At 43.5% G+C, this 21,968-nt stretch overlaps 1 protein-coding gene across 1 annotated transcript in view; it reads right to left on the bottom strand.

Moving 5' to 3' along the window:
- Positions 1 to 4,576: 4,576 nt before the first annotated feature.
- The window catches only part of LOC143018202 (ERO1-like protein beta), a 29,498-nt gene continuing 12,106 nt past the window's right edge, over positions 4,577 to 21,968 (bottom strand). Inside the window, exons 4-7 of the mRNA XM_076173394.1 lie at positions 11,152 to 11,269; positions 8,833 to 8,986; positions 7,205 to 7,353; positions 4,577 to 5,430 (exon numbers count right to left, since the gene is read on the bottom strand). Of these exons, the coding sequence (XP_076029509.1) occupies positions 5,376 to 5,430; positions 7,205 to 7,353; positions 8,833 to 8,955 (327 nt within the window). The 5' untranslated portion in view covers positions 8,956 to 8,986; positions 11,152 to 11,269 and the 3' untranslated portion in view covers positions 4,577 to 5,375. The remainder of the gene's footprint in view (positions 5,431 to 7,204; positions 7,354 to 8,832; positions 8,987 to 11,151; positions 11,270 to 21,968) is intronic.

Below are 21,968 nucleotides of genomic sequence, written 5' to 3'. Positions count from 1 at the left end.
CCAACTCTATCCCTGCGGGGTAAAGTTGGGCCAGATCAGTGACCTTAGGACTTTCTGCAAAATTCATAATTTTTTCAATTTTGGGTCATTTGGGTCACCTGCTCTGATTTACCTACCATCTCACCCACAGGGGTGGCCAGGGTTTACTCAATGCCAATGCATTCATCTTCTTTCTCACAAATATGCTGCCTATCTCTTCCCTTTTACTCTCATCTGTACCACATCCACACATTAAAAAATCCAAACCTTAGGGTTCTGGTTGGAAAACTCCCAGACCCTCATATGCCTTTGCATTTTTTAGGAACATTCCTTTTGGGGCTACAGAGTGTAGGATGCCTAGTCCCATCCCCATCCTGTTTTTGTCCCCTTTTACAACTCAAGGGGGAACACTAGGTGGCAGTATTCTTTCTCAGTACGAAAAAAAAAAGTATAATCAGAAGTGGCAGTATTCTTTTCCCCCACCACAGGGAATTCCCCCACCACAGAAAAAGAATACTCAGAGAAATGGTACAGGACAGCAACAAGGGGTTGGGGGACAGCATAACGGAGGGACAGTCGTAGTATAAAAGTGTCATCATTTCTCTATGAACAGAGTTTTCTTCTATCATAGACAAAATGATGTGTGGCTCTGGTCCGTAGGGGCGCCCCATATAGACCCTAAAGTATCAACTGCATGCTACTTTGCCACAATAACAAGCAGCCAATACCCCAGACGTAAGAGGCGAGAAGAAAGGGACGGGGATTGGTACTAGGCATCCTTCTCCTTGTAGACCCACAGGGGACATTCCTAAACGAAAAAGTAAAGGCATAAGAGGGTCTGGGAGTTTTCGGACCAGCACCCTAAAGTTTGGGTCTTTTAATGTGTGTGGATGTGGTACAGATGAGAGTAAAAGGGAAGAGATAGGTAGTATGTTTGTGAGAAGAAAGATGGATGTGTTGGCTTTGAGTGAAACTAAGTTGAAAGGGAAGGGTGAGTGTAAGTTTGGGAGTGTAAGTGGGAGGTTATCAGGAGTGAAGAGAGGGCGAGGGAGGGAAGGGGTGGCTATTCTAGAAAGTGAAGAGATAGGTAAACGTGTAGTGGAGTGGAAGGAGGTTTCCTCAAGGATAATGTGGATGAAGGTGAAACTGGGAAAGGAGATGTGGGTCTTTGTAAGTGGATATGGGCCTGGCAGTGAGAAGAGTGTAGAAGAAAGGGAGGCTTTTTTGGATAGATTTAAATGAGTGCATAGAGGATTTAGGAAGAAATGTCAATGTAATAGTACTGGGAGACCTTAATGCTAGGGTAGGAAATGTTCCAATCGATGGAGTGGTTGGGAAATGTGGAGTTCCAGGAAAGAATAGTAGTGGAGAGTTGATGGTGGAAATGTGTCTAGAAAGAGAGTTGATGATAGTAAATACAGTGTTTCAGAAGAACGTCAAGCATAAGTACACATGGGAGAGGGTGGTAGATAGAGTGCTAATGGATTATGTAGTGGTAAATAGGATTATGATAGGAAGAGTTAAGGATGTACATGTGCTAAGGGGAGAGGGTGGGGGAATATCAGATCATTTTTTGGTGGAAGGTAAGTTGAGAGTGGAGGATAGATGGAGAAAGAGGAAAGGGACCAAAGGTAGGGAGGTTCTTAGAGTGAACTCTTTTAATGAAAAGGAAAAGGAGAAGGAGTGCGAAAAGAAGCTGAAGGAGGAGTGAGAGGGAGTGAAGGATAGAGTAGAGCTAGGTGTGGAGGAGGAATGGGGATGGTTCAAGGAGGGAGTCTTAAAGTGTGCAAGGATGGTGTGTGGAACAAGAAGGACAGGAGGAAATAGAAGAAAGGGTAGTGAATGGTGGGATGAGGAAACAAAGAAGGTTGTAGAAGAGAAGAAGCGAGCTTTCACAGATTGGTTACAAAATAGGATGAGGGAGTCATATGAGAGGTACAAAGAAAAGAAAAGAGAAGTAAAACAAAAGGTAAAGGAGGCAAAGAGGAGAGCAGATGTGAAATGGGGTAAGAGTATGACAGAAAATTTTGAAAGTAATAAAAAGATGTTTTGGAAAGAAATTGAGAGAGGAAAAGGAGACGAATCAAGTAGAGAAGAAAAGGTAAAAGGTGCAGATGGAGAGATGATAATGGAAGAGAAGGCAGTAAGGGGATGGGCAGAATATTTTAGGGAGTTGCTAAATGTGAAGGAGGATAGGGAGGGTAAGATAGCTGCAGTGGGAAATGCGAAGAAAATGAGAGTGAGGAGTGAGGAGAATGGAGGAGAAATAAGGAAGGATGAGGTGAAGGCAGCTGTTAAGATGATGAAAGCAGGTAAGGCACCTGGTCTGGTTGGATGCCATGCAGAATGTCTGAAAAACGGAGGTACAGTGATGGTGGACTGGTTGTGAGGTTATTTAATGTTTGCTGGAGATTGGGTTGAGTGCCGGAGGACTGGAGGAGTGCCTGGATAGTTCCTCTTTACAAGGGAGAAGGGGACAAGTGTGAATGTAGTAGTTTCAGAGGGATTAGCTTGTTAAGTGTAGTTGGGAAGGCTTATGGGAGGATCTTGATTGAGAGGATTAGGAGAGGAACAGAAGGAGTAATTGGTGAGGAACAGTGTGGATTTAGGACAGGTAGAGGTTGTGTAGATCAGATCTTTGTGGTAAGACAGATATGTGAGAAAGCTATAGGAAAGGGGAAGGATGTTTTTTGGGCTTTTATGGATCTGGAAATGGCTTATGATAGGGTAGACAGAAAGGCACTGTGGGAGATTATGCAGATATACGGGATAGGAGGAAAGCTTCTGGGAGCTGTCAAGAGTTTTTATGAGAGTAGTAGAGTTTGTGTCAGGATTAGAAATGGAGAGAGTGAGTGGTTCGAGGTAAAGGTGGGACTTCATCAAGGATGCGTTATGTCGCCCTGGCTGTTCAACTTATACATGGATGGGGTGGTGCGAGAGGTAAATGCAAGGGTAGTGTGTCAGGGATTGGAGATGGTTAAAGAAAATGCAGATAAGTGGGAGGTGAGCCAGCTGTTGTTTGTGGATGACACTGCGCTTGTGGCAGGATCGGAGGAGGTATTGAGGAAGTTGGTGGCAGAGTTTGGAAGAGTATGTGATAGAAGAAAGCTAAAGATAAATGTGGGTAAAAGTAAGGTGATGAGATGTACAAGGAGTGAAAGTGGCAGTAGACTGGAAGTGAGCATTAAGGGAGAGCGACTGGAGGAAGTGGATAGTTTTAGATACTTGGGTGCAAATGTGGCAGGAAAAGGTGGAGTGAAGGTGGAGGTAGAATGTAGATTGAGAGAAGCGAGTAAATGCCTTGGTGGATTAAAGAGTGTAATGAGAAATAGACATTTGGGAATGGATGCTAAGAGGAGACTGTATGAAGAAGTGATTGTGCCAACAGCACTGTATGGGGCAGAAACATGGAACATAAGAGAAGAAGAGAGAAGGAGTTTGAATGTGTTTGAGATGAGGTGTCTGAGAAGTATGATGGGGGTTACTAGGCTAGATAGAGTGAGAAATGAGGAGGTGAGGAGGAGAACAGGGGTGGAAAGGGAGCTGGGAGATAGGGTTGATGAAAGAGTATTAGGATGGTTTGGACACATGGAAAGAATGAGTGAAGAAAGACTAGTAAAAGAAGTATGGAAAGCAGATGTGGAGGGAGTGAACATGAGGGGACGTCCTAGGATGAGGTGGATGGATGGGGTGAAAGGAGCTTTGTACCTCAGGGGAATGTCTGTTGAGGAAGGACGGGAGAGGACAGAAGACAGGGGTGAATGGAGAATGGTTGTATATGGATGATGTGATTGCATGAGGTGGAATGGGTGGGGGGATGGAGGGTGAGGAAGTATGTGTGAGTAAAATTTGACGCAGCCCGAAGGGATTTCTCCCCGTCTTCTTTTATGTAATGGGGGGACGGAGAGGGGGGTCGCCGATTTAATGAAGCGGCCTTGCTGTGGATGTGCTGTGTCTTGCGACACTGCTTCTGACCCAGGGCAGTGGACAAGATGCAGGGATGACCCATCATCCAGGAGGTGTTAAGAAAAGAGGGAGGGTGGAGGGGTGTGGAGTGTATTCAGGAATGGAATGGGTGGAAATGATTTTATGCCTTTTCCTTTTTAGCTACCTCCCTTGTAAGGGGGAAAAAGCCTTGGTATATGTATGTATGTATATTCAGAAGTGGTAAAGGACAGTATTAACAGTGGGGGACAACATAACAGAGGGACAGTTGCAGTATAATAAAGTAGCATAATTTTATAGACAAAGTGATGAGTGGCTCTGGTCTGTCAGGGTGCCTAAAGTATCAGCTGAATGCTACTGGGCAGATTTTAACCCCACAAAAACATGCAGCCAAAACCCCAGATGAGGGTATCTACAAACAGACTGAAAAAAAAATAAATAAGAAAAAAAAATAAAATAAAATAAAATGAATAAATAAATAAAATTAAACAAATAAATGAAAAAAAATATATATATATATATATGTCAACTCATCTAAGGCCAAACATTCCTCACTCATCAACCTGTCTTAACACAATATTGGAAAAAATGCAACATTCCCAGTAAATATACAATAAATTTTCTACAGTGGTATAATTAACATTTAATACATTTTGTTTATTTACAAACATTATACAGTGATTTATTTTGTGTTTAATGAAATATTAGAGGTTCTTTAAAATCCATCAAGGATTCATAAAAAAAATAATAAATAATAAAAATACGAGAGCACCAACATTCTAGGTGCTTCTTACAATAACAACATCCAACCTGTACCATACAAATGTACATATGTTTCTATATGTATGTATGTGTATGTGTGTATGTGTGTTTGTATTTACACTTACATGTTTGTACAACTGTGTGTGAAACCTGCAGACACAAGTATCTACAAACATAACAAATAATCAAAAAGTCTATGCATTTTGTGACAAATATTGTTTGGGAATCACTAAAACACAAGGACATAACATAATTTTTCCACGAGCCAGTACATACGAGAAATGTATGAACAACTTTCTTGTAGTACAGCCATCCAGTCCATAGATGCACATAGTTAAACTCCATCACATTACCATATAAAAAAAGAACAAGGATATGCTTTATCCACTTGTTGATCCCAGATTCTAACATTTAGAATAATATAAATATGTCAAAGGTCTTTCACAAAGACTTTGGGTAACAACCTTAGATCTCTGTCCCATAAACTTTACAGGCATGAGCATCTTAATGAAAATAAAATTCCTATAAAGATCATACCTTCCCAGTCATCCTTTCCATTCCTAACCCTGCTGCAGGAACTATTTGGAGAAAGAAAAGAAAAAAAAAAAATGGAAGGGATCTGTTTTGGTCCAACATAAATTAAATCCTTGACAGTATCACAGCACATATTCCTTAATCCCTGCTTGGTACTATCTTGTGGTCATTCTACGAAAGTTTTGTAATTCGTATATGCTGTTGCAGAGTCTGAAAGAGAGAATATATGGTAAAAATATTGGTAGACAAAATGATGTCTGACATTTTCAATTTACTGTTTTGATACTCCCTACCAGATAATCTCTTCAGGAACTGGTGCCTTACTGAAAGGTTACAACAGCCTTCACAGACAAATGATGAGAACCCACTAGTTGTGATCTTGGGAAAATGGACATTGGATAGAAAACCACCTCCATCAGGAGACGCAACCCCCAAGATCTTTTAACTACCTCTGTGTATCCTCAAACTTAGCCACAATTACATCAACATCTGCAAACAACGACTGGCTCCTCTCCACTCTCACTAACCAAATCCTTACCTAGCTTTCTAATATTTACCTCCCTCATCACCCCAGTTATATACATGTTGAACAACCATGGCAACATTACACTGGCACACTTCCCTCCCTTAATCAAGTGTTGCCTTGTGTTTCACTAAATGGAAAACCAGCAGCCCCACAGTGGCTTTGGAATGTTGTCTGTTATGAATCAATGAGGGACTGTTTCTACATCACTAGCTGAAAGTAGTACGAGAAAGGGAGCAGTTGCTTGTTGCCAGTTCTCCATATGTGAAAGTGTAAGAAATACAGATGAATTTGATAGAGAAATCCTGTCACCAGTCTGAAGAATGAGTGTCAGCCCATCAAGGCTGCATCTCCTGAGAGAGGTGAAGGGGTAGAATATCTCTACCTATCTGTATACCAAATGCTTTTGCCCTGTAAAACAAAGGAAGCTAGCCATGCCAAGCATCCACTCTCACCCTTCACATGTTTTTTGCTCATTCCCCTTTCCATATCTTTGCTTCATTAGCATCTTTCCTATTCAAAATATTTTTCAATTCTTCCTCTTGTGTTAGCTTCCAAGACCTAATTGTATTTACTTCGGATGGATACTGAGAAACAAGGAGGTAAGGAGGAGAGCGGAGGTGGAAAAGGAGTTGGGAAATAGGGTTGATGAAAGAGTATTGGGATGGTTTGGACACATGGAAAGAATAAGAAGAAATATTGGTAAAAGAAGTGTGGAAGGTAGAAGTGGATGAAGTGAACAGGAGGGGGTTGACTGAGGATGAGAAAAAGAGGGATGTCTATTGAGGAAGGAAGGGAGAAGACAAAAGATAGGGGTGAGTGGAGAATGGTGGTGTATGGATGATGCTGTGGTGCATGGAAGGGAGCAGGTGGGGGATGGAAGTGAGGGAGTATGATATTTTGATGCAGCCCAAAGGGATTTCTCCCCGTCTTCTCTTTTTATGCATGAGGGGAAGGGGGGGGGGAGAATGGGAGTGGAATGGGTGAGGATAAACCAGTTGGGAAAGGAATTATGCCTTTTGACTGGCTACCTCCTTTGTACATACATACATATACCAAAGGCTTTTTCCACCTTACAAGGGAGGTAGCCAAAAAACAAAGCATAAAAACCATTACCACCCATTCCATCCCTAAATACACTCCACTCCCCACCACCTTCCCTCTTATCTTGGCACCTCCTGGATGACAGGTCATTCCTGTATCTTGTCCGCTGCCCTGGGTCAGAAGCAGTGACTCAAGACACAGCGCATCCACAGCAAGGCCACCTCATTAAATCAGCGACCCCCCCCCCTCTCTGTCCCCTCATGCAAAAAAGGAGAAGACGGGGAGAAATCCCTTTCTACCGAGTCCAATTTTTCTTGCACATACTACCTCATGAACCAAATGAGCTTTCACTTTACTGTGTTCCAGTGATCATACCCATTCCATCAATTCATAGTAAACATCAAGATTAAGTCTCACCTTGCAAAAGCATTGAAGAGGGCTACAACCTCATTACGAGTCAGTTGGAAATTGGTATGCCTGGCCGTATCCAAGTCCTGCTGTGTACTGGAGTCATACTCTACATTTCCAGAAAAGAGTATTTTCAAAGCTGTTCCAAGGCCAGTTACCTGAAATATAAATGGAGAATGAAATATACATGATCATACACACGTGTGTGTGTGTTTGTATTTTTACCTAGTTGTATTTACCTAGTTGTATTTTGCGGGAAGGGGAGCTATGCTCGTGTTGTCCCGCCTTTGTATCTTGCAGTGTCTAGTTTGTTTTTAAACTCATGAATGGTTTTTGCGCATACTATTTCATTGTCCAGTTTGTTCCAAGTGTCCAAAACTCTATGAGGAAAAATGTTTTTCTTCAGTTCTCTTCTATAGCTATGTTTTTTTATTTTCTTTCCATGTCCTCTTGTGTTTCTTTTGTCCCAGTTAAGTAAGTTCTCACTATCGAGTACCTCTGTGCCTTTCATGATTCTGTAGATGGTCAATAGGTCACCTCTCTCTCTTCTTTGCTCCAGTGTCGGTAACTCCAGTTTAGCCAATCTCTCTTCGTATGATAGGTTTGCAAGTGCAGGTGCCATTTTTGTAGCTGCTCTTTGGATTCTTTCTATTTTCTTTATATTCTTTTTGGTACTGGGGGACCACAATGTCGCTGCATACTCTAATCTAGGCCTTATCAATGTAACCAATATTTTTTTCATCATGTCTTCGTCCAAGTATGTAAACGCCACTTTTATTGATCTTAGCAAATTGTAAGTCTCCCCGACAATTTTGTTAATCTGTATATCATAGGACAGGTCGTTCGTGATAATTACTCCCAAATCTTTTTCGGATCCTACTTTCTTTACTTCTTTGGTTCCAATGTGTATACATGTTTGTGTGTATATATATACATTACATACACACACATACATACATACATATATCAAGGCTTTTCCCCCTTACAAGGGGGGTAGCCAAAAAGGAAAAGGCATAAAATCATCCCCACCCATTCCATCCCTGAATACACTCCACACCCCTCCACCCTCCCTCTTATCTTAGCACCTCCTGGATGACGGGTCATCCCTGCACCTTGTCCACTGCCCTGGGTCAGAAGCAGTGTCGCAAGACACAGCACATCCACAGCAAGGCCGTTTAATTAAATTGGTGACCCCCCCTCTCTGTCCCCCCATGCATAAAAGGAGAAGGGAGAAATCTCTTCGGACTGCATCAAATTTTGCTCACACACACACAATTTGAGTTAATGTCATGAACTCCCCCTACCAAGAGGCTATGACAGTGCCCTTTATAGAGGGACTTTGTAACATGGAATTTGATAAACCATGCCCTTGGTTCAACTTGCCTATGATAGGGTTTGATTCTTGGCATAACAAATGATGCATCCATGTCATTCAAACAACACAACAAAAAGATAAAGACAAAAGGCACACCTAGATTCAATGTGTTTCAATCACTTGCAGGTACAATATTCGGACACAACAAAGAAACTACCACTACAGTATACAAAGAATATATATGCTTCATGATGAAATGTGTGAGCCAAGCATGGGCTCCTAATGTCACTGAGTCACACCAATGACAATTGGGAAAACTTGCCTGTAGCTTTCCCCAAAGTCGACACTTGTCACAACCGACACAATCCATTATTCTAGATATGTTGAAAAAGTGATGCTTGAATTCTTCTTTTAACTTATAAGCTTGCAGTCCTCCAGTGAACATGGTTGTTTCATCAAAGTGTTCAGGGAAGTTCCTGAAGACAAGAATAAAAATAAAAATTAATTCCTATTCATTTTCACTACTGGTACCTTTTAAAAATATTCTTGAAATATTTTGGTCTACAGTCTTCAGTGGAATCCAAGTGTAATGTATTCATAGGGACCCCTTCAGCCTCACATTGCAGGATCAATGCTGCCAGACAAACTCCAACAGCTCACAGGATGTGACTTGATACAACCCCAGAAACAATTACAACCTACCCCAAATGTAACACATTAATCCATAAACATACATACATACATATACCAAAGGCTTTTTCCCCCTTACACAGGAGGTAGCCAAAAAAAAAGGCATAGAAACCACTCCCACCCATTCCATCCCTTACATACTCCACCCCCCTCTACCCTCTTCCCTCCCTCTTATCTTGGCACCTCCTGGATGACAGGTCATCCCTGCATCTTGTCCAATGCCCTGGGTCAGAAGTAGAGTCGCAAGAAACAACACATCCACAGCAAGGCCACTTCATTAAATTGGTGACCCCCCTTCTCCGTCCCCTCGTGCAGAAAAGGAGAAGATGGGTAGAAATATCTTCGCGCTGTGTCAATTTATTTCTCATACATACTCCCTCACCCACCATCTCCCACCCCACTCCTCATCATGCATCACAGCATCATCTGTACACAACCATTCTCCATTCACCCCTATCATTCTGTCCTCTCCCATCCTTCCTCAACAGACATTCCCCTCTTTCCCAATGCCCCTTTTACCCTATCCATCCATCTCATCCTAGGTTGCCCCTTCATGTTCACTCCTTCCACCTCTTCCTTCCAAACCTCTTTTACTAGTCTTTCTTCATTCATTCTTTCTGTGTCCAAACTATCTCAATACTCTTCAATCAACCCTATCTCTCAACTCCCTTTCCACCCCTGTTCTCCTCCTCACCTCCTCATTTCTCACTCTATCTAGTCTAGTGTAAGAAATGAGGTGAGGAGAACAGGGGTGGAAAGGGAGTTGGGAGATAGGGTTGATGAAAGGGTTGATAAAAAATATATACATACATACATACATATACCAAGGCTTTTTCCCCCTTACAAGGGGGGGTAGCCAAAAAGAAATAGGCACAAAATCAATCCTACCCATTCCACCCCTGAATACACTCCACACCCCTCCACCCTCCCTCTTATCTTAGCACCTCCTGAATGACGGGTCATCCCTGCACCTTGTCCACTGCCCTGAGTCAGAAGCAGTGTCGCAAGACACAGCACATCCACAGCAAGGCCGCTTCATTAAATCGGCGACCCCCCCTCTCCGTCTCCCCATTGCATAAAATGAGAGGCCGGTGAGAAATCCCTTCGGGCTGCGTCAAATCTTGCTCACACATACTACCTCACCCCCCATCCACCCTCCCATTCCACCTCATGCTATCACAACATCATCCATATACAACATATTATATATATATATATATATATATATAATATATATATATATATCATGGGCCCAGTCTAGAGATCACAGGTAGAACCCTCAGGGTCGCACCTTCTGATGGAGATGATGAGTTTGTTCAGTTTTGAAAATGGGCAGCTTCATTCTCCATTTTGCAGGACAATCATTGATCCCCTCCTTGGGGGATTCCATTATACATTCTTTTGGGGATGATTTCCTTTTATCAACTGTGCCCTCAATTTTTACAAAGTGGAAAACCTGACACTCCATAGTGGATGTCAATGGTCACTCATCCCCCAAGAACATTTAATAAAATTTCTTCACTGGGTGAAATGCTCTCCCAAAAGTCACTGTGCAAATACTCTAATTACCATTCAAACTTCAGTGACTAGTTGCTTCAGTTTCTTTACAAAATCAAGTCCTAATTACCATCCAAACTTCAGTGACTAGTTGCTTCAGTTTCTTCATAAAATCATGAGCAGTGTCATCAGCATATAATTCTTTTACTTCCCACTCTCATCCAAAAAATCCAAACTTCTGTTAACATGTGGGCTTGTTAAAAAAAAAAAAAAAAAAATCTGTTAACATAATAAAAAATCTTAGGGCTACACTGTTGAGGAATGAGAAAGGAATATGCTGGTCACCTATAGGCATAAACAGAAACTATCATATCCCTACTGAAGACTTCTTGTCAAAACTACACATCTGAAGAGCCTTTCCTCATGCAGACAAAAATCCTTTTGACCTCCTTACTTGATAACCAGTAGTAGCTCCTTAACAGCACTTTGGACATCTTGGTCTTCATCTGTGATCCCAGTATAATAGTTCCAGTTAGTGAGATATGACTGGGCTTTAGCCAAGGCTCGGAGCTCTGAAAATATATATATATATATTGTATAAAATCTATCTAAATACCAAAAGCCTCCTCAGTCAAGCCATGCACCCAACCCCACTCATCCCACTCCCATCCTTCTGTCTCCTTCTCATTGTCCGGGTCATAAGCAATGCAGCAAGACACAGCACACACACAGCAAGGCTCCACTACTTTATTTACTTGGTGACCCTCCCTCCTTGTCCCCTCACATAAAATTAGAGAAAAAGAGGAGAAATCCCTTCATATCACGTCAGTTCATAGTCCACTCACAACCATTCTCCACTCATACACCTTTGGTTTGTCCTTCCTCTAACTCTGCCACAAACACAATATCATGTGCAAACAATTGTCTTACCTCTCACATCCCTCCACTATCACTAACCATCATCTTTGCCTTTGAGTCCTCCATCACTATGTACACATGTACACAGTGAACACCTATGGTGACAACACAACCTTGGTACAGCTCCACCTTCATCTCAAACATCTCGCTCTCACCATTTCCACCTCTAACACAAGTTCTACTACTAATATAAAAGCGTTTAAATGCCCTTAACAACTTTTCCCCCATTCCATATCTCTGCAATATCTCCTATAAAATCTTCCTGTCTCCTCTGTCATGAACTTTCTCTAAGTCCACAAAGGCCCAAAAAATCATATTTACCTTTTGCCAAAAACTTCTCACATACTTGCCTTACCACAATTATTTGATCCACGCAAAATCTACCTTTCCTGAGGTGCGGTGGAGCCCTCCGGTCTCCGGTGCGGTGGAGCCCTGCGGTCTCCGGTGCGGTTGAGCCCTGCGGTCTCCGGTGCGGTGGAGCCCTGCGGCCTCCGGTGCGCTGGAGCCCTGCGGTCTCCGGTGCGCTGGAGCCCTGCGGTCTCAGGTGCGGTGGAGCCCTGCGGCCTCCGGTGCGCTGGAGCCCTGCGGTCTCCGGTGCGCTGGAGCCCTGCGGTCTCCGGTGCGCTGGAGCCCTGCGGTCTCCGGTGCGGTGGAGTCCCGCGGTCTCCGGTGCGGTGGAGCTCCGCGGTCTCCGGTGCGGTGGAGCCCTGCGGTCTCCGGTGCGGTGGAGCCCTGCGGTCTCCGGTGCGGTGGAGCCCTGCGGTCTCAGGTGCGGTGTCTCAGGTGCGGTGGAGTCCCGGCGGAGCCCCGCGGTCTCAGGTGGTGGAGCCCTGCGGTCTCCGGTGCGGTGGAGTCCTGCGGTCTCCGGTGCGGTGGAGCCCTGCGGTCTCCGGTGCGCTGGAGTCCTGCGGTGCGGTGCGGTGGAGCCCTGCGTCTCAGGTGCGGTGGAGCCCTGCGGTCTCCGGTGCGCTGGAGCCCTGCGGTCTCCGAGCCCTGAGGTCTCCGGTGCTGTGGAGCCTTGAGGTCTCCGGTGCGGTGGAGCCCTCGGTGGTTCCGCTGGAGCCTGCGGTCTCCTGCGGTCTGGTGCCTGGAGTGCGGTGGGTGTGCGGTGAGTCTTCGGTGCGGTGGAGTCCTGCGGTCTCCGGTGCGCTGGAGCCCTGCGGTCTCCGGTGCGGTGGAGCCCTGCGGTCTCCGGTGCGGTGGAGCCCTGCGGTCTCCGGTGCGGTGGAGCCCTGCGGTCTCCGGTGCGGTGGAGCCCTGCGGTCTCCGGTGCGGTGGAGCCCTGCGGTCTCCGGTGCGGTGGAGCCCTGCGGTCTCCGGTGCGGTGGAGCCCTGCGGTCTCCGGTGCGCTGGAGCCCTGCGGTCTCCGGTGCGCTGGAGCCCTGCGGTCTCCGGTGCGGTGGAGTCCCGCGGTCTCCGGTGCGGTGGAGCTCCGCGGTCTCCGGTGCGGTGGAGCCCTGCGGTCTCCGGTGCGGTGGAGCCCTGCGGTCTCCGGTGCGGTGGAGCCCTGCGGTCTCAGGTGCGGTGGAGTCCTGCGGTCTCAGGTGCGGTGGAGCCCTGCGGTCTCCGGTGCGGTGGAGTCCTGCGGTCTCCGGTGCGGTGGAGCCCTGCGGTCTCCGGTGCGCTGGAGCCCTGCGGTCTCCGGTGCGGTGGAGTCCTGCGGTCTCCGGTGCGGTGGAGCCCTGCGGTCTCCGGTGCGGTGGAGTCCTGCGGTCTCCGGTGCGGTGGAGCCCTGCGGTCTCAGGTGCGGTGGAGCCCTGCGGTCTCCGGTGCGGTGGAGTCCTGCGGTCTCCGGTGCGGTGGAGCCCTGAGGTCTCCGGTGCGGTGGAGCCCTGCGGTCTCCGGTGCGGTGGAGCCCTGCGGTCTCCGGTGCGGTGGAGTCCTGCGGTCTCCGGTGCGGTGGAGCCCTGCGGTCTCCGGTGCGCTGGAGCCCTGAGGTCTTCGGTGCGGTGGAGTCCTGCGGTCTCCGGTGCGGTGGAGCCCTGCGGTCTCCGGTGCGGTGGAGCCCTGAGGTCTTCGGTGCGGTGGAGTCCTGCGGTCTCAGGTGCGATGGAGCCCTGCGGTCTCCGGTGCGGTGGAGCCCTGCGGTCTCCGGTGCGGTGGAGCCCTGAGGTCTCCGGTGCGGTGGAGCCCTGCGGTCTCCGGTGCGCTGGAGCCCTGCGGTCTCCGGTGCGCTGGAGTCCTGCGGTCTCCGGTGCGGTGGAGCCCTGCGGTCTCCGGTGCGCTGGAGCCCTGCGGTCTCCGGTGCGCTGGAGCCCTGAGGTCTTCGGTGCGGTGGAGTCCTGCGGTCTCCGGTGCGGTGGAGCCCTGCGGTCTCCGGTGCGGTGGAGCCCTGAGGTCTTCGGTGCGGTGGAGTCCTGCGGTCTCCGGTGCGCTGGAGCCCTGCGGTCTCCGGTGCGGTGGAGCCCTGAGGTCTCCGGTGCGGTGGAGCCCTGCGGTCTCCGGTGCGGTGGAGCCCTGCGGTCTCCGGTGCGGTGGAGCCCTGCGGTCTCCGGTGCGCTGGAGCCCTGCGGTCTCCGGTGCGGTGGAGCCCTGCGGTCTCCGGTGCGCTGGAGTCCTGCGGTCTCCGGTGCGCTGGAGTCCTGCGGTCTCCGGTGCGCTGTAGTCCTGCGGTCTCGGGTGCGGTGGAGTCCTGCGGTCTCCGGTGCGCTGAAGTCCTGCGGTCTCCGGTGCGGTGGAGTCCTGCGGTCTCCGGTGGAGTCTTGTGGCTTCGTTGTGGTCCGTTATGGTCCTGCGGCTTCGTAGTGGTCCGTTGTGGTCCTGCGGCTCAATTGGACTGCAACGGCTCCAGGGAAATCCTGCGGTCCTGCGGCTCCGGTGGGGTCCTGCGGTCTCCGGTGGGATCCTGCGGCTCCGTTGAGATCCTGCGGCTCCTGTGGGGTCCTGCGGCTCCGGTGGGGTCCTGCGGCTCCGTTGTGGTCCTGCGGCTCAGGTGGACTGCAACGGCTGCAGTGGAATCCTGCGGTCCTGCGGTTTCGGTGGGGTCCTGCGGCTCCGTTGGGGTCCTGCGGCTCCTTAGCTTCCTCATCTTTCACCATCTTCTCCCCTCTCCTTCATCAGTGGAATACCCTTTTGGGCCAAGAACCTCCGAAGCCTGCCATGGCGATCTGAAGTCCTTGAGGGTGCTTTCCACGAAAGTCCTTTGGGTCTTGGAGAACTCGGCATGGTCCACCTCAAAGAGACGAAGATCGTAGATGGCCAGGTTTGTCTGACAGGATCATTCTTATACACTGGTTTGCCTATTTTCTTTTTCTTCTCTCATCTACATATATTTTCCTTTCTTTTCTTTGTATTGCATTTACTTTTCTTTTTCTCTCTTCTCCTCTGGGGGTCCCAAAAGGCAAAAACCAGGTTCCTATGATTGAAGGAAAAGAAATATTAATTATATATATATATATATATATATATATATATATATATATATATATATATATATATATTTTTTTTTTTTTTTTTTTTTTTTTTTTCTTTTTTTTTTTTTTACAAAAACAAATATGAATAAAAAGATGTTTAGGGTGGGTCAATTACTTTGTTAGACTTCCGTGTTATAAACCATTTTTTCTTCATGTACTTTGATTCGTATCGTTAATGTGACGTACAGTAAGATCGCTGCTTCCTGACAAAAAACACCGATCATCGTAGTACTTATAAGTGAAGCCAGTTGTACTTTGACATTGTTAAAAAAAAATCGTCGTCTGTATACGCTAACTTTTCACTTTTCTCTCTCATTTTGCCTGACTACCAAGACATGTCAAGCGGTACGCAATAGTAGATATATAAGAGACTGGAATCCATTTACAGGTAGATAATGGATAGAGATAGACTTTTCTCTATTGCCTTGCATACATAGTTCTAGAAATCTATAGCATTGACCCCGTCCAATTCCATTTCCGATACTTTTTCGTTTTTACATCTTTTACTCCAGTCTGCTCTTTTGTCCAACTTGTTCTTGTTAAACACCCCAGCACTGATCTCAATATTACTCTATATGCACTCCTTATGGGGTTATCACGCTATGCTATTTTCCTCCCACGTCCTACCTCCAAACTCCATTTGATATGACTTCGCTCACAGAAACTTAGACTTCTCTGAGAACATTTCGACAGTATGTCTAATATTCATATAGGTTTACAATCTTAGTCCATCATTCAGCTTTGATGTATATGACGGATAGATAATTTGATATTTGAAAAAATATATATATATTGTAACCAAAGTCGTTTTCACTCAAACGAACGCTCAACTGTCGGCGTTTGTAAAGGCCGTGGAAGCCCAGTGTGATGAAACTTTAAAGTATCTGTCGCCGTCATTTTCTGTTATACATCCGTGAATCCTTGTTGGGGTTATTCACTGCAAACTTTGCGCTTCAAGAATACAGAGAGGGAGCCTCTCATGATATTCCTGGAATTTCCAAAAAATTTGCAGCCAACTGTGACAACACATCTATTTGTTTAATTTTCATTGTCTTTCGTGAGTTTCAACATTTGGCACATATAACTTCGCTTCATCTTCTTGGAAAATCTTAGGTTTGAGTATTAGTCTTGTTAATCTTCAAACCTAATTTATGACTTTCCTTGTTAAATTTACTGAGCATACTGCGCAAGTCTTTTGATGTTTTTGAAAAGAGAATATTGTCATCCGCAAAAATCGTAAACCAGTCAGAATATTCGACATCAATGTTCAACCTTTTTCAAACTCCGTTCCTTGATGATCCTTTTGAGGCAAACCGGAAATGATTTGGGTGAAACTGAATCGACGTTCCTTATTCCTTTCTCAGTCTTGATTTTGGTTAAACCTATCGCGTCATTATATTCTGAAGATGCCTTAAGGTGACGGCACACTAGGTATTTCTCGCTAGCATGCTACTTGCTTTTGCTACTTGTTTTTGTAATTTCGTTTGAGTAGAAACGACTTCGGTTACTATCTTTTGTTTTTCAAATTTCCATATGTCAAATTACTCTTGTCATATAATGCGAAGCTCAATAACGAACGAAGAGAAATTAAACTTGTACCAATATTAGACACATTATTGATGTTCTTAAAATGTAGAACATTGCAAACGAATTAGTTTCTGCTCAAACGAAGTACCAAATACAGGCAGGATGCTAGCCTAGTGTGCCGTCACCTTTATATTGTTTTCATGTCCACCTAGATTCCGTATCAAGTTTTTACTGCCATCTACTCTTGTGTGCCAAGGTGAATGGACATTACCCCCAACGGACAAAACCCCAATCGGTAGGTTAAGTTAGGTTAGGTTAGGTTAGGTTAGGTCATGTCCTCCCCCCCCCCCCAATATTCCTATTGGGGTTTTGTCTGATATACAGATTGGGGGTTTTATCCGTTGGGGTTTTGTCATGTGTTCTCTGTGCCAAAAGCCTTTTCTTTAATCAACAAAAGCAAAACGCAAAGGAATTGAAACAAAGGGTATCAACAGTTATTCTTTAATAGCATGACAGTGTAAAACAGCATGGAGGAAATGTATCATTTGAATACAAAATAAGTTTGTCCCAATTAATTTTCACACAAATATTCTATGAATACGCCAGTAATTCTTTGCATCGGTTTTGTAAGAATAAGAGAACCGAAATAGTGATTTTCACCTCTGAACCATTTCTTACCATTTGTCCTAAATTTAGGGGTATCGTAGTTGAAGGATATGTTTAAATAAGTGTTGTTACAGTGAATTTTATATGATCTACTATGGAGGAAAATGTGTTTTACGGTGCAGTAATGGTGCAGTATGGAAAATCGCTCCAGATACTTAGCGATTAACGACTTGCAGAATTAGAAAAAAATAAGTTTACCCCACAAGATTAGATAAAACAAAAAGGATTATGGGGTCGACTTCTTGATGGTCTATGTTTACAAACATAAGTACAAGACACTCAAGAAATACTAGTCTTAATACTAACCAAGGAACCGGGTATTACTGAATCACTGAAATTATCATATATTAATAATAATAATAATAATAATAATAATATTAATAATAATAATAATAATAATAATAATAAATTTATTTGGCAAAGAATCAATATACATGAAGTGCAGATACTGACATGAACACATAGTTCGAAATAATTGCAAATTGCCGAGGATAACACAAATAAGCATGTACGCTTATTTCCATTGTGGTCCTCGTTAGATTGTTGTGCACAGGGAAGAAAAAGATGTCGCAGGGTACATGGAGTCCAACTGACAAATATATCAAACCGGGATAGGTTTGAGGTGATATATTTCTCCAGGCAAATTGGGAAAAATTCTTACGTGTTAAAGAAACTGAGAAGTATGACACCTTTAAAAACTTCTACAGTTTGGGTGTTGGCAAATTTGTATCTAAGGTTTGTGAAAAGAAAATTGACTAAGACAACTAATGCTGAAAGGCAAAGCTATCCAAATATGTGGCATTGAGAAGGTGGGAGAAAAGGAGAAATAGGAAGACTGCGAAGAAGTACAAGAAAAGATTACGCAAGAATTAAAGGAGTAAAGGAGAAAAGCTTTAAAAGTGGCATTATTGAGAAATACAAAGGTGAGTTTAAACTGTCCTGTATGTTTGTAAATGGACTGATTCCACAATGAAGGAATTTCGAACTTGACAGTGGATGGAAAAGTTTATGAAGAAGCCTCAACACATACTGAAATATTGAACATATGTTTTTCATCAATATTTACTGAAGAAAAATGTTTAGTAAAGGACTGCTACCAGCCAGTATGGACTGAGAGCTTAGGGACAGTTTTCAGTTTGACCCAAAGTGTAAGTACCAAGTAGTATTCAAGCTCTTTTGACCTCGGTGAATGTGTGATTGTTCATGTGTGATTGTTCACTTATAGTAGCTCAGTGTAAAATGTTGTTAGCAAATAGAAAAATCATAGGAATTATCTAAAATGCATGGCGTCATGAAACTTTCATGATTACTTATGTACTTCTGTCTTCGAGTGCATTCTTTTTCCAGTCAACAAATATTCATTGACATATATTACAAGTAATTTTTTTTAATCATCTGAAGATTTAATTTCGCATTCAAATTTTGTTAGAAAAATATATCACCTTTAACCCTATTACCGGACATTGATTTCTATTTGACTCGCCGCTAAAATCCATAGAAACAAGCGAAGCAACATTTTTGAAAATAATACCAATAATACGACATCTATCAACAGAAAGACGGCACTTGAAATAATTCCCCATAGTCTATGGAGAACATTACTGATTACGGTATATACAAATACACACATTTGATCTAGAACTAAAAACACCACAAACCATAGTGTAAAGACAACACTGAAGCTATTGAAGTATGAAGGTCCAAATGGCATAAGTAGTATGGATGACACCAGAAGCGCGAAGACAGTGTTTAAAAATCTGGTCACATACTTTAGAATCATCCTCAAAATCTGCAATGTTGAAGACACGACTTCCAAACCGCTTTGGGGGGTAAAAAATAGGTTTCACTGTCACAACCACAGAAAATCTGACGTTCTAGGAACACAAAAAGTTTACGTTCATATTGTAGGAAAACTTCGTTTTCTTTCAATGTGTAACAGAAAACGTTTTGTTACATGTCTATGAAAGAAAAAAAATTTCATGGATAAATTACGAATGATAGAAATGTAAATGTTTGTTCTTTAAAAGGAGCATTGTGCGTTCGCAGGTTACCGTGTCGGCACACTAGGCATGCTACTTGCTTTTGCTACTTAGAGTAGAAACTGCTTTGGTTACGATCTTTTGTTTTTCAAATTTCCAAATATCAAATTATTCTTGCGTCATATAATGAGAAGCTGAATGATGAATTAAGTTGAATCTATACAGAATGTTACACATAGAGATGTTCTTACGGATGTCTAGAATATTGTAACCGAAGTTGTTCCTACTCAAACGAAGTAGCGATAGCAAGTAGCGTGCTAGCCTGGTGTTTCACTACGAGCGAAAAGTCTTATTTTTGTCGACTTGTGTTAAAAGGGAAAGAGTCGTTGGTAAAATATCTACCATCGACCTTGCGGAGTACAAAAGCAGGAGACTTGTCTATTGTATGAATTTGTTTATCTGCATATTTCAAAGACCACCAAAAGAGACAACGTTTCTTGATCTGTAAACATAACGATGTTTAACGATAATTTCTATGATCACGCCTTCCAGTCGATGGATCGTGGCGTCATCTTTGTGTATGTAAAAATTATAACTTGGTTATTCTCAATTAAATTATTCCATTCTACTCGACTGGATCTGGGCCAAAACTTTTCTTTTTAAACGGAGAATTCACATATAAACCATGAGAAATATAATTCATTGTGCAAAAAAGTGTGCAAAAACTGCAATGTCGGTGTCCCTTTACGTTCAAGGTGGATGTTTCTGGCATTTGCGAAATGGAACGAAAATTATTGACATTTCTTTGAGAAGTCCATTTATTGACTGGACTCGCTGCGTGGCAGAAAGGTGAAAGTGAGTGTTAGGCTGCGTTTACACCAAGCTAATCGAATAGATTCAATACACAAAGAATCAAGACTATTCATGAATCATGTTGACTCGCCACACCAGTTTCAATGTAACCGTTTAAATCAGGCAAATCGAGTCGATTCAAATCGTGCCGATTCGCCTGGTGTAAACGGTTACATTTGAAACCAGTGTGGCGAATCAACACGATTCATGAGTCGTGTTGATTCTTCATGAACTGAATCGATTCGATTCGCTTGGTGTAAACGCAGCCTTAAGGATATGATTATAATATCGTTAGGGCCAAAATTGTCATACCATTTTATCGGGACAGAATATCAGGAAGATGTGATAGACCGTATACAAGTGCTTTCTGACCTAAACATTACTGATATTTTTACCAAACCAAAGTTGACAGAATTGCTAAGGGCAAGTGAACAGAGATATGTACTGCAAACTTATTTAGACTTGAAATATTTTATTGAATTTGTGACTATAATATCGTTTTTCTGTTGTTGTTGTTGTTTTTGTCATGTCTTTAGTATGTGTGTGTGTGTTTTTTTTTCCTCTCTCTTGAGAATCGAAATACTTACAAAATAGTGCTAATTTAATAAGAGGAGTTACAAAAAATGTACTTGCACATTTATCATTAATTTGGTAGGAATCTTGGACTGTAAGCATAATGATATTTGTATTATTTGCATTATTGCACCCTAAAGACGTTGTATCGTGGCGTCATCTATGCCATGTATAAAAATAATGGAATGAATTAGTTACTTCCGTCCAGGATGCCTTAAAGGACACATAGTTCGTTGTTCCCCAGATGTATATCGTCGTTATCACCCAAAAGAAGACTGAATATCTAAATAAACACATTTGACTTCATGATATACTCATTTTGTACTCACTTAACACAGGTTTCATTTCTACAAATGACGGCAAACGATTGTATCAACCACCTGTTTAAACACTTCCTTACTTTGACACGGTTTGCAAGTTTTATTGTGACGTATGCTACTCAAGTGAGTTCGTTTAAGTAAAAACGACTTAGGTTTAATTATTTTATTTTTCGAATCTCCAAATGTCAGATCACCTTTGCGTCGTGTATTGAGAAACCGAATGACGAACTAGAAGTTAGACCTATACGAATATTAAACTCATTGTTGAATTGTAGACTTAGGGGAGTCTAAAATACTGTAAGAGAAGTCGTCTTCCAGCTTTTCAAAATCACATTTGACGAGAATAGAGTCTCGATCAATTGAAATCCCATTCCGTCCCGTGTCAACTCCTCAGATGAATGGAATTGTCTCTAATCAATCAAATCAAATCTGCAAAATGCGTTCCCGCAGCGGAGGTGCCTCCCTCGAAACCTGACAACGATTTCAAGATCTTGTTCGTGTCAAAGATATTTCATTCACTACTCAGTTATATGAATTCAGTCTTTATGAAATTAATGAATAGACAAAGAGAAGGTACATAGATACATAATAAACATATATAAACAGATAAGTTCATAATTTCTATCATGCAGGAAATGTGTTGTAAAGATAATATGAAACTTGCATTGGCATTATGGGGGCAATGACTGTCAACAGAAGTTCAAGATCTTTAAAACCCATGCCACAATTAATTACAATTAAATAACTGGCGTGGGTTTTAAAGGTCTTCAATTTGCTCTTTCCCATTACATATGATAATTATTAGATCCAATGGGAAAGAACTACCAATGTTTAAAGTTCCAAACAGTTTAGCACTTGTACTGTGCTTGTTTTCTATCACACTGCGACATTATTGGAAAGGGAAATAAAAGAAGGGGGGGGGGCATTCATGGGCCCATGTCCATGGCTACTGTTATACGTATGTGAGCATGCGTTTTGAAGAGGTGTGTGGAAAAACTTAATGTGGATTTCTACGGCCGAAGT

Source organism: Oratosquilla oratoria, chromosome 34 (genome assembly GCF_046742065.1).
Source record: "Oratosquilla oratoria isolate Oo_2021 chromosome 34, ASM4674206v1, whole genome shotgun sequence".
Taxonomy (NCBI): Eukaryota; Metazoa; Arthropoda; class Malacostraca; order Stomatopoda; family Squillidae; genus Oratosquilla; species Oratosquilla oratoria.
The sequence above is the reverse complement of the archived record's forward strand: the minus strand, read 5'-3'. Positions and strand labels throughout refer to the sequence as shown.